Genomic DNA, 12,237 nt, shown 5'->3' with positions numbered 1-12,237 from the left:
GCCTTGAGCATCTTGAAACTTAGGAGCTGTGTTTGGTTGACAAATGAGGGAAATCTCTCATTCCTCTTCATCTCTGGCTTTTTTTACTTGCTAATTTTTCTCTGTACCTCTTGCAGCACTGGTGCTAGGGGACATACCTCTTTACCTGTGCACTCTTGAATTCCTATACAATAAATACTGTAACATTTTCTATGTTACAGTTCTTTTTGTTTTTTTTTTTTAAGGGGAGAAAAAAGCTTGTCACATGTAACATTTCCCAGTGCATGTCCTACAATGCAAGGAAAGAACATGTTGTTTACTTGTCACTTGAAGACAAAGGGAAATTCCTTGTTACTAGTGGAAAGCTTTACGTTAGTGAAAGTAATGTACACTAAGATAAGTATATTTATAGTGTTCTGTAGGGATGCTTTACTAAATTGCACATGCAGCCTTCATGTACATTGGATGTGAATTCCATCTGTGAAGCTTTGTTAGTTCTTTGTGCTCCTCCACAGAATCCTGCCTGTACTATGGTCAGTATTGAGAATGTCAACTTGATCTGAGCTACTGATACCCCTAGAAACCTGATGTAACTTCAACCAGATGAAAAGTGCTGCACGGTGTCTGCAGATAGCTCCTGTTCGTGACAAAAATATGCAGACGGTTAAAAGACTTTAATATAGTATAACCATGAATAATTTGAATCTTTTTTTTTAATCAAAACAGAAAGAAGAAGGAAAAATTCAAGGGCAGCTTAATAAATCTGATTCTAACCAGTACATCAGAGAACTGAAAGATCAGATAGCTGAGCTGCATCATGAGGTAAGTGATAAAATACTGCTGTCTCTGGTCACTTGCCCCTTTTGTCCTGTCTCATTTGTAGCAGGTTTTGCTTATCTAGTAGTTATTATAGCTTCAGTACCTTTCAGTACCTGTTTTGCCAACATACATTATTTTAAATGAATGCAATAAAACTAACTCATACACATGAATCTTGTCCTTATCCTGAGATGTAAGAGAAGAAAAAATTGCTTAGTTACATGATTTGACAATAAATTAGATAAGCATTTAAATTCCGTCTTGATTTTTTCCTTAATTTCATGAGTTGATCATATTTCACTGTGGTGCATTTACTGCATTTGAAGTTGTGTGCATGAAATTAAGCCCCTTTATGTCTTTATTTGATACAACTATTAAGGCTAATATAGTTAGAAACTAAACTGCACTTGTGCAGGTAGAAGAGTCCATGTGTAAGTCTTTTTGGTTCTTGCTGTTGTGAGTAGGAATTCTATGAGGTAGTATACTGAGATTGCTCAAAAAGAAAAAGGATGCTTGCTTAATATCAGTTAACAGATTTTTAAGTTTTAAACTGCCAAAACCTTCAACCTATGAAATTTCTGTCCTCAAACTTCCTTGCTCTAATAGTTGTAGTAACTTTCTGTTAGTTAAAGATCAGAAGCTCCCGAAACCAAAATGGCTTATGTAACTGCTGTGCTCACTGTCTCATTTCAGTTCATCCTGCGTTGTGAAGAAATGCCTTTACCTAACACTACGCTGTGTGAAAATGCCCAGTCATCTTTGTGTTATACTTTGCTTCTGTTTCTATATGCCTTCTAATACACATCTCTGATAGTGTTGCTTAAAACCATAGTATCATAGAGCAATACAGCCTAATTAACTTGGGTTTCACCTTTTTGCTTTTGTCAAATAAAGACATCCTTTCTTTATTTCAGTGTAGGTAGTGTTTACATAACAATCTTAGTGGATTCAACCTTTTAGGATCAATCCCTTGAGAGTTATAACATAGTGGAGGACCTTGGAATGCTGTCTACGCTATAGATTGAGGATAGTCTCTAGGGCCATCAGTCCAGCACCTTTACCAATCATTAAGTTCACTTAAAAACAAATCTAAAAATCAATAACCCAGCTTTTTCCATTAAAGGACTATAACTGACTTGCTTTGTTCCTTATGAGAAAGTTGCTTGTATAATTCCCAGAAAGCCAGGTATTTTGCATTAGAGTAAATAAGGCACTCTACTGACTTTTTCCTCTGCTCAGTGTAGGTTTAAAAGGTAAGAAACCACTGTTTTGGAGAAAAGGTAGAATTACTGTTGGAATGCTGTTGCATACTTTTCTCTATACAAGCATTTGTCATACGCATGGCTGAGCAACTCAATTGTCATGAAGGCATAGAATTGTGTATGTGTTTAATGTGTATAAATCAAAGCAAACAGGTTGGAATGAAGGTGAGGTTTGTTAGCTCACAGAACAATGTTAATTCTGAGTAATACTAGTGATTCCTAAACAATTAAGTCTGGACAAATCTTTATTAGCGTTTCAATTTGATTGAAAGAAAATACCAGCTAGGGAGAGTGAATTTCAGCAATAGCAGAGTTTAAGGAATTCCGCGTAGAAGAACACTCCTCTTCCAGATGTGTGCTTTGTTGTGACTTAACTTTTAATTTCCAAACTAGGTAAACACTATAGGAACAAAGTATCTCATTCTGGGATAGATAGAAACAGGAGAAAGAAACTCTGTATGTAGTAGACATACTCTACCTTGGCAGTGTTTCTGAATACTTCCTTACACAGAATTTCTTAAAAGTCTGGAAGTTCTTGTTTACTAATGAATCTGACCCCCCACCCCCTTTCCTGTTACATATCTGTTTGTCTAATTTTAAAATAAAAACTTTGGACGAAAAAGAATATTTCACGCACAGTCCTTTCTTTTGACCGTAGCCCACTGGGCTGATTTTGAGATAATGTAAGGTTAAGTCTGAAATGTATGTAGTATTTATAGATAAGTTGGTGCAAATAAATATTAATTAATTCTTGGATTAACATATCCGCTAAGTAAAGAACTTTGCAGTGTTTCCTGAAACAGCAAAACCTGAATGAAATGGCAATAGAAAGAGGTAAAAATGTTTGCCCTCAATTGCTAAATGTTAGGATTAGTATAATTCAGTCAATACCAATTAAACCAGCTTTTTTAGATCTGCACTGAAGTGTCTTCATGTATAGATCCATTAATGACCATGTTCTTTGCTTTTTGGCTAGCTGCTTTTCGATACTGCTTCTGCAAAAGCTAAAAGAAACGTTACAAATTTGCAAATTCATCTTCCTGAAGATAGGATGATGGCGTATGTGACATGCTGACCACAACCTCCCAACTGGTTAACATGTAAAAGGCACTGGTAAAGGAACAGAGTTCTTAGTGACTGCATGGTTACCATCTAATATATTGTAATCGTGGAACTTTAAACTGACATAAATTAATGCAAAAGTTACAGTTTAAGGTAGGGGTGGGATGAATGTGTGCGTGCAACAAGATTAAATGCCATGGCATGGCCGTCAGTGTTGATTCTGCTTATTGAACTTTTTTTTCCTCTGCAGTACTGCATTTTTACAGATGTTTACATCAGAAGAATTTCAAGTTCTCCATCTGAAGGATGGAACAAAATAATGAACAAATCCTACGTCAAATATAAGTAACCGCAAGCAAAGTCCATATTCTGGCCTTCTGATAAACACTATTTCATGTCTTTGGCCAGCAATCTGTAAGCATGTGTTCCTGTATCAGTGGAACCTGGAGGAGCTAGATACTTTAATTCTGTCCTGCAGTATGACCCATCAGAATGGTGATGGTACCAAGATGTGGCAACAGCATGATGCATCTGAATTGCAGAGTTTCAGTGAAAGGTCTACTTTTCTGTCGGTGTTTGCAAGCCAGGCTAGTAGCCAGGGACGGGGCAAACCTAAACACCAATAAGGAACACCAGAAAACAGGAAAGAAAGGGTCACTATTACTGCCAGGGTCTAAAGCAGAATACTTTCTGCTAAAAGGGGAGTGGAGGGGGGGTGGGGTTGGGGACACTGCTGCACAGGTGCAACAGGCTGCTGCTGTGACACTTCTTGACTTTGTAGTGCAGCAAAGTTTGACCCTCAGATTTCAGATATTTCTCTAACCTTTTTCCAGTGTCGTAATCTGAATCAGCTACATATCAGAACTCTGCATATAATTTCAGATGATTAATTTTAAAATGTTTTGTTTGTACTTTTTAAAACTTCTACCAATTGCCCTTTATTATAATCTGAGTCCATTGATTAATTTTGGTCTTTCTTTTTTGAGCTCAAAATTTTGCATGTCTTAAATATGATGCAGCTTTACAGCCTAAAGGATAAATTTCAGCTGCTTTTATTACTCATCTAGGAATAGTAATGCTATAGTCAGTCTTCAGATCATACTTGTAGTAAATCCAAGTTGTGTTCCTGTTACCAAGTAAAACTGCACATACTGGAAGCTGGTAGTTTGGCATCCAAAACCAAACCAATGAGGCACTTTGCTATTAAATGTGCAAGTTAAATTAAATAGAAAAAGATGTCTTTTTTCATACCTTTCAAATAAGGTAAAATAACTATAAGTATAGAACTACTATATTGGACTTTGGTTTGTTGTAACAAGATACCTGCTTAACTCCTTTTATACCTAACCACTGGATTTCTGTAGCATGGTAAGCCAAATTGTGTATTGACTGCTTCACAGTAGGTCTTAAATATGTACTTGATGAACACTTCAGAAGAGCAAACAGACAAAACTTGGAGATTTGAGAAGATTGTAACAAGAGGTTTTGTAGACTCCTGCTCTGTGTACACCATCTTGGATCTATTTACATGCAGCCCTTCCTTTGCACTGATTCGAGTAAGCAAATATGGGTTAGGATCAAAATATTGAACATAATTTCTATTACTGTGTGAAATGCTGAATTCATACTTAAATTCCTCAGTGCAGCCATAACTTCACTCAGTTCACATACATGTAGATCAATTATTATTAACTTGCAATTTTAACTTTAGTAAATCCATGTTGGGTTTGTGTTCATTCACTGCAAAGTTGCAGACACTATCCTTTAATCTTTTACACAACCTATCAACATTCGAAGAACAGCTGCTGCATAATGAAAGGATGTGCATACTGCAGTATTGCTAGTTAGCTGATAACTAATCCTGTGAAAAGCTGTGTGTAATTTAGTGTCAGGTTAGTGCTGCACTTTTCCTCCTTATTAGCTGAGTCGCTTTATTTGACACAAAGTTGTTAGATGCTTATTGCCTTACAGCTTTATTGTTGAAGGCTGAAACTAGTGTGAAAATCTGAAATGTTGAGGACTGTCACAAACAGGAAGTCATGATGCAGACTTCTTTCAGAGCTTTTAATACGCACTAGACTTAGATGCTCTGCTTGCCTTTTCAGAAATCCATGTCCCATTGCCATTTGTTCTCTTCGCTAATTGAAGTATTTCCACCTAGCATTTTCTTTCTTCCTCTATTTTCCTTCCATTCTTAAAGCTATCTCTACAGCGTTCTTGACGACTTCTAGCTTAGTAGGATTTTAACCTAAAATGCTTTTCCACTGTGCAGCCCCAACAGGCTGCAGCTTCTGTGAAGCAGCTTCATTATTCTCGTCAGTAAGTACACAAGCTTCATTGCCCTATCTTTGGCACAAGAGAAATAATATCTGGTGAGTGCTGTACTCTTGACCTTACAGGTAATGTGCTTTAACTGTTGTAACATAAATGGCATGAGTAACAAGCACTGCAGGATTTGTACCATGGGTTATGTACTCTCAGGCTGCACAAGGAGTGAGTGCTAGTACTTCATAAAAGCTGCCTTTGATTGGACACTGAAATGCTAAGTGAAAGCAATTGTTCTGAAACGTTTCTACTATTCAAGAGAGAATCCCACTCCAGTAGGTAGTACTGAAGTAAAGTGGTTGTTATATGTGGAAACGAATGTGTAGAAAGTTTGAACTGTTACAAGTTTCATTAAGTAAAGGTCAAGGTTTAAGAAAAACTGGCTAAGATAGATCTTGAACTGGTTACTCATTTCAACATAAATCACATACTGGGGGGAAAAAGGAGGAGGTTCTTTGCAGTTTACCACTTTTTACTTTTAATTCAAACTGAATGGAATTAAATGATTTATAAACTGCTGAAGTTCTGCATTTCATGCACTACCCCTCTGCACATGCAGTCACTTTATATATATTACACAGCAGCTGTCTCTGCTTCCTGTTGGATGTTGCAAGGTTTGTATGTGTTACCTAGATTACAGGAGTGGTACAAAAGATTAGAATTGACGTGCTTACCCACAAACTACACTGGCAGACCACAAGACACCTTTGGAGACAAAAGCAAGTGGTTTCCAGTCTTACAGACTTCGTGATTTAGGACTGAAGTGCTGAAGTTGAAAATCTATTTCAAGTGAAACTTGTAAAGTTTGTCTTTTTTGTATCTCTTGAAATGCTTTAATGAGTTTGTTTTGCTGTTAAATTTCAGTTTCTTATTTATATTACTACAGTATTTCAAATGTAGGTTTGTCTTAACTTTTGACAGTTCTCATATTAAAAGCTAAATTCTGACTAATATGTATTCAAGTCCACAAAAGCAAGTAGCTTCTGCAATTTGGGACTGCAGAGCATTATTTCATGAGGCCATGATTCTACTGTGTATCGGCCATCTGCATTAGGGGACAGCTTTATGAAGGGGACCAGCAACATACGGAAACTTAGTGCTTCCCTCACTTAGCATGCATTTTTTTCCTTAGAAAGCAGGAATATGGATGTTGAAGATAGCTCTTTAAAATCCATTTTTAACAACATTTTCTTATACTTGAGGGATCCAGTAGTTGTTTTTAGCTTGAAAGCAGCTGAGGAATACTTAGAGCTTAGTGGTGCTTTTTTTCTTTTTGACAAAATTATTTGATATTTTTGACATACAAGATATTCTTTATAATCCTGGCAACTTTTGCTCTTGATGTATATTCTTAGGTTAGAAGTATGATTTCCAGATAAAAGGTTTTAGATCTCTATAGAGTCAAGAAGACTTGGAGGAGAGAAGGTGGTTTCTGGGAATTTATCTGCAATCTTTGTCTTAGATTTGAGTAGAGCTTTCAAAAGATACTGGCATGTTTCCTTCCTGTATGTCTTGCTGTTCCCCAAAACTGACTGAATTAGCATTAGTTCAATCAAGTCCTAAAATTATGTTTTGAAATTCAAACTGTATGAAGGTGGGTGGGGAGCATTTGGTCACTTCTCTTCCAGTGCAAGGATTAGGATCTTCAAATGAAACTGGAGGTGTGTTGAAAAAATATTAGGGAATATGATTTTTGCAAATTTAAAAGATTAAATTCCTTTAGATCCAGAATTGTTCCACATACTAAAATCCATATTAATACAGATTGGAAAAAAATAACTGCCTCAGATCGGGGAATGGAGAGGAATTCCCTGGAGATATACAGGTGTCACATGTATAATTGAAAAACGGGCTGCTTGCTGGAGTTTGGAAAGAACATTCTGGGAAAGTACCACTACATGTTTGCCTATTGTTACATTCTCTCCCAAGCCTCTGCTATTAACCAATGTCAGAGACAGAACAGAGAGCTCGTTTGCTTCTAGGTGTTGCTCTGTAATGAGGTATTTCAAGTAATTATTTGTTAAGAGTATATTTTGAGAGGAGGCAAGGATGAGATTGTTTTCTAATGTGCAAGTCTTATGCGTGTGTTTTTGGTATTTAAACTAAAAAGAAAATCCTGGTGTTATTGTGGTACACTGTTCCAACAGTTAGAAAACCCTCTACAAACTGCCCATGTTAACTTTTTTAGCATGGCTGATGGTAAAGGACAAGGTGACAGACGACTGGAGCATTATTATTCCACAAATGTATTTTTTGAGGCTTTTGAAAGGTTTTATAATAGTAACTTCAAGTGAAATTCTAGTTATTTAAGTTCTTGCGTATTGACAATGAACAAAAGGGAGTTTTTTAGAAAGTATTTCCCTTTTTTCAGTATCTGCAAACTTGATGGCTGTTCAGAGTAGTGACCACTAGTTTACTACTCTTCCTTTCCCACATACATATAGTTTATCCTAGGAATGGATCTGATATTATGTTTTAAGAACCTAATTCAGTCAGTAAGATTCCGATATAGGTGTTATCTCATGGTCTGATCTTGCTCCTTGTGAGCTAACATTTTAAGATTGGCTTAATGAAAAGAGATATAAAAGTTGGAGATTAAATTCTATGCTTTTAAAAGATTTTGCTTGTGTAAATAAAATTCAAGACACTTTAAGTAATTACTTTGAGAATAAATAATGCATGAGTTATGACCAAAGGAGTAATTGGTAATATGGCTGAATTAAGGGTACATTTTGCAGCTTGGGTTAGCTTTCTAGGCTTTCACTGCTGAAACTAAAATGGAGAAGGGAAAGTAAACCATAGTCATCAGTGTGAAGGATTGAAAACCCCCAACCTATATAGGCCACATAATACAACGCTTAAATAAAATTCAGTGCACTGTAGTACTCAGGAAGAAACTTTAAACCACATTAACAGTTCCTTTGGCCTTAAATACCATAAACTTACAGGTAAGCTGTGTTTAAAAAGCTGCCAAATTGATTCCTCCTTGTTGGTGATTTTTTATTATTATTAGCTAATGATGTTAAATCAGTATGGTAGTGGTTCTGGTCCCCAGCACAGTTAGTCCAGGTTGTTCCCTGAGGAGATGAGGGGAATATCTTTACAAGAGCTAAGTGATGACTCCTGCATTGGCCATAGATGAGTACAAAATTTTGACACTGCTTGTGTCCGCTGGAATACACAAGAGATGGGTTGACCACTTGTAGCAGCATTCCTAGCTTCTGTTTCTCTGACAGTAATAGCATCTGGGCTTGATGATGGGATACCAGCAGGAAGCATTATTCCTTGCCTCTGTTAATTTTTTTACTTTCTTTATTAGTTCTTCCTTTGAATCAAATGCAGCTCTTACCAAAGCAAATGTTCTTTTCTGAAGCACCACTAGACTGCATTCAGAAGCAGGATGAAGAACTCTGAGCTTCATCCTGCTGTACTTGGGCTGCTGCTATCCAGCTACTTGGTTTGGATGTGCCTATGCTGAGTTGCAGTCATGACTGCCATGTGGCATCAACTAGAACATCTCTAGTTCAAGTTCAACCTACTAGAATTTTTTTTCTTCAAGTTCTCTGAAGACATACTGATAGGGTGATGCCTAGCAGTGGATCAGATCATATAGGCAAATGAGAATGAGAGACTATCAGATCTATCAGCATTTAGGTATCTTGGAGACATTAATTTCATCAGAACTATGGAGAGAACAGCAAGTGCAAACACGCAAAGGCCTAGTACTATTCCTGTAAAATTTATAATTTGATGTAATGCTCTTCCACTCAGTCTCTTGCAAACTTGTTTTTTCCCCCCTTTTCTTCTGGAAGGAGTGTACTGTTTCCTTTCCCTGTAGTACAGGCAGATGTATATTTGTCTCAAGGCAGTTGTCATTTTACTTGCTTTCATAAAGCCAGCTAATCTTTGTGGAATTTATTTCAGTCAATATTTACATTGTTCTCACTTCATAGTTCTCACTAGAACTGTAATGTTTGTTAGAAGCACTGTATTAACTCTTGCAAAGCACTTGTTTCTTAATACTCACTAGAATCATATTAACATCTTCTAATAGTTTGTTTTACTAGACAAATGCTTTCAAAATATGTGGTGCTCTATAAATGTTTTCTTACTTGATAAGAAATGTTGTCCCTGAAAGGAAATATGTTAGCCCTGAGATTTACAAAGTAAGCATTACAACTTGTGGTGGAAGTTTATAGCACAATAAATCATGTGCTTTTCTTTTACCGTATCTTGCAAGCACAGTTGGACAAGAGACCATCAGATTTTTCCCTCCCCACAAGTAAAGTTTTTGCAAAGCTGCTGGACAGCTAAAAATGTAGTTGCTTTACTAGTACGTGTCAAAGTTACAGAGCCTCTGTGCTGGCAGAGTCTGATTTAAGTGGTTGTGGTCAGTCTGAGGAACCTGTGATGTGATAAGATAGCGTTTGTGAGGTCATGTGGTTTGCAAACACCCAATCTAATGCAACAGCTTTGTCTACACAGGATAGTTAAATATATACTGTATGCTTTTGAAAAATGAATTGCTTTATTCCTTTAATTCAGCTTGTCCCTGAGAGTCAGAGATGTTATACTGGCTTGATAATACCAAGATTGCTGCAGAAGTGTGAGACTGAACAGATTGAGAGTCTTAATGCTCCAATAACTTTCTCCAGTTTAGTTACCCTGCCCTCAATAAAACAACTAGCTTTAGAAACTGTCTGGCTTAACAAAGCGTTCAACAGGCAGAACTGTTACTGCACAATGGAATCCCTGTATATTTTATGAACATTGGTTGTTTAATTCAATTAATTTTGAATGCATGTTCATGATGTAATTAACACAGACATGTTACACTTGCCAAAAAATGTAGGATTGATTCCATAATAATGGCACTCCATTCCATAAATCTTTGGCCACAAGCTCAATCTTCCTCTTTGCATCAGGTGAGGTTGATTCCTCTCCCTTCCCCCCAGTAACACCACCACCACCAAAGTATCTTCCATCTCTCATGAGAATGAAGGAAACCCCTAAATGTAACAGTGTAACCAGGACAGTGATGTAGTCCTTCCTCAAACAGCATAGGTATGACATTGTTCGCTTTGAGGACAACAGTTTTTACCTATGAATTGTAACTGTTCCATTGTCACTACTGACAGTTTAGATTCAGTGATAAAATAAATGAAAATCGGTGACTGTTCTCTTTAGAAACATTTCCCCTTCCCGCTTCTTTTTGTCTGACTGTATCCTACTGTGTCAAAGTTCCAGATCTGTCTTACTGAGCTATATACTAATTCTTGATTGCAGCATTAGAGAATAATATAGCTAGCTATACTTAACTATACTAAATCCCTGTTTAGAGTTTGTCTGGTTTGGCAAAACAAGTAAACTGATCATAAAGTTATTTCATTATCATGGCAATAACACTGCTCTTTTGAGTGCTGAAGCTGCATGACCTATCTGCTGTACTAATTGGAGCTGTTGTAGGGTCTCTCCCGTGTTTCTGCCTATAAATTGGGTTTTGGGGATTGGAAAGTGGCGAGATTGAAATTCTACTGGTTTGACTTTATCTGAGTAGCTGTTTCTTGGGAAAAAAATTGTGTTGGCAACCATACACAGGTGCCATCTATGTGAGAAACAAAGGAGAGGAATGCTATGTATTAGCTTGTAATATGTCTGCAAATTTATGTGAAGTGGGGCAAACAGTGGAAATGTGGTGGAAATCCCTCCTAAAATTTTACCACTCTCAGAATGGCAGCCAGCACAGATGGAAGTAATTTCTGCAATCGAAGGCAAAAATAAATGTTACTTAGTCCATTTAAAAATGCTGAGTTTAACTCCTGCTTTAAAAGGACAGAGTAAAAGTGCAAAGTGATCATTTCCTGTAACTGTTGCCCAAAATGGTTACGTTTTCAGTCTCTGTATCAGCCAGTACATTCTAGTTAATGCTTGAGGTTTCAGTAACTTTTGTATTTATAGATTTCTTACTCTAGGGAGAAGGTGCATTGAGATTTAGGTAGTTCTTTGAATATAATAATTGCAGTACATTCAGTGTGATCATGCTGCTGTTTTACAATATTTTTGTTGCCAAGTCCTCACTCCAAATAAACACTTTCATTAGAACTTCTTGTAGGAAGAGTTTCTGGGAACTTTCCTTCCACCTACCAACTAGCTATTTATAGAAACTTCCCAGGGCTAAGTCAGCTTAGAACTTTTTTTGGAATTGCATATGGTCTCACTACAACAAACTTGTCAGATCTTAGAAAAAATCCCTCAACAGATAAAATCTGACATACAGTTACCAAAGACTGTTTTCTTTTGAAAAAGTTTAAAAGCTGGGCACTTTTTTAGCACTGTTGCTATTTCAGTTGCATATTTGATACAGAACTTCAAAGTTTAATTTTATTACATGGCACTAGATCAAAACCAAATTCTTTAACCATGTAGTGCAGTGATCAAAAAGTCATGACCTCCCATTGATCGCTTTATTGGTTTCCTGTTCTGATTCACTGGAAGCTTTCTGGTCTGAACACTTGTGGCTAGTTTTAATCTTTGTCACGTTTACAAGACAGCAGACTCGTCTATGGTAAAACTGATATACAACACACATTTTCTTTTGGCTCAAGTGCTTTTTAACTGATGATATTGAAAAAACACTTTTTATAAAAAATGAATTCAGGAAATGTAAGAGTACCTTCAGAGCGATATGAAATAAATAGCAGGACAGCTAGAGATGAGGTTTCTTTTGATGCATTAAAACTATTTCATAGATTTTATTTAAACTTCCTGACATCTATAGGGATTTGTAAAG

At 36.6% G+C, this 12,237-nt stretch overlaps 1 protein-coding gene across 7 annotated transcripts in view; it reads left to right on the top strand.

Moving 5' to 3' along the window:
• The window catches only part of EVI5 (ecotropic viral integration site 5), an 82,945-nt gene that overhangs the window by 59,068 nt on the left and 11,640 nt on the right, over positions 1-12,237 (top strand). For 5 of the 7 annotated variants that reach the window (XM_056355214.1, XM_056355215.1, XM_056355220.1 and 2 more), the window contains one exon: positions 706-801. In XM_056355214.1, coding sequence (XP_056211189.1) covers positions 706-801 — 96 coding nt within the window. Of the gene's footprint in view, positions 1-705; positions 802-1,491; positions 2,627-12,237 lie in introns of those variants that run through there. The other 2 variants (XM_056355216.1, XM_056355218.1) reach the window with 2 other exon arrangements.

This window comes from Falco biarmicus, chromosome 11 (genome assembly GCF_023638135.1).
Source record: "Falco biarmicus isolate bFalBia1 chromosome 11, bFalBia1.pri, whole genome shotgun sequence".
Lineage (NCBI taxonomy): Eukaryota > Metazoa > Chordata > Aves > Falconiformes > Falconidae > Falco > Falco biarmicus.
The sequence above is the reverse complement of the archived record's forward strand: the minus strand, read 5'-3'. Positions and strand labels throughout refer to the sequence as shown.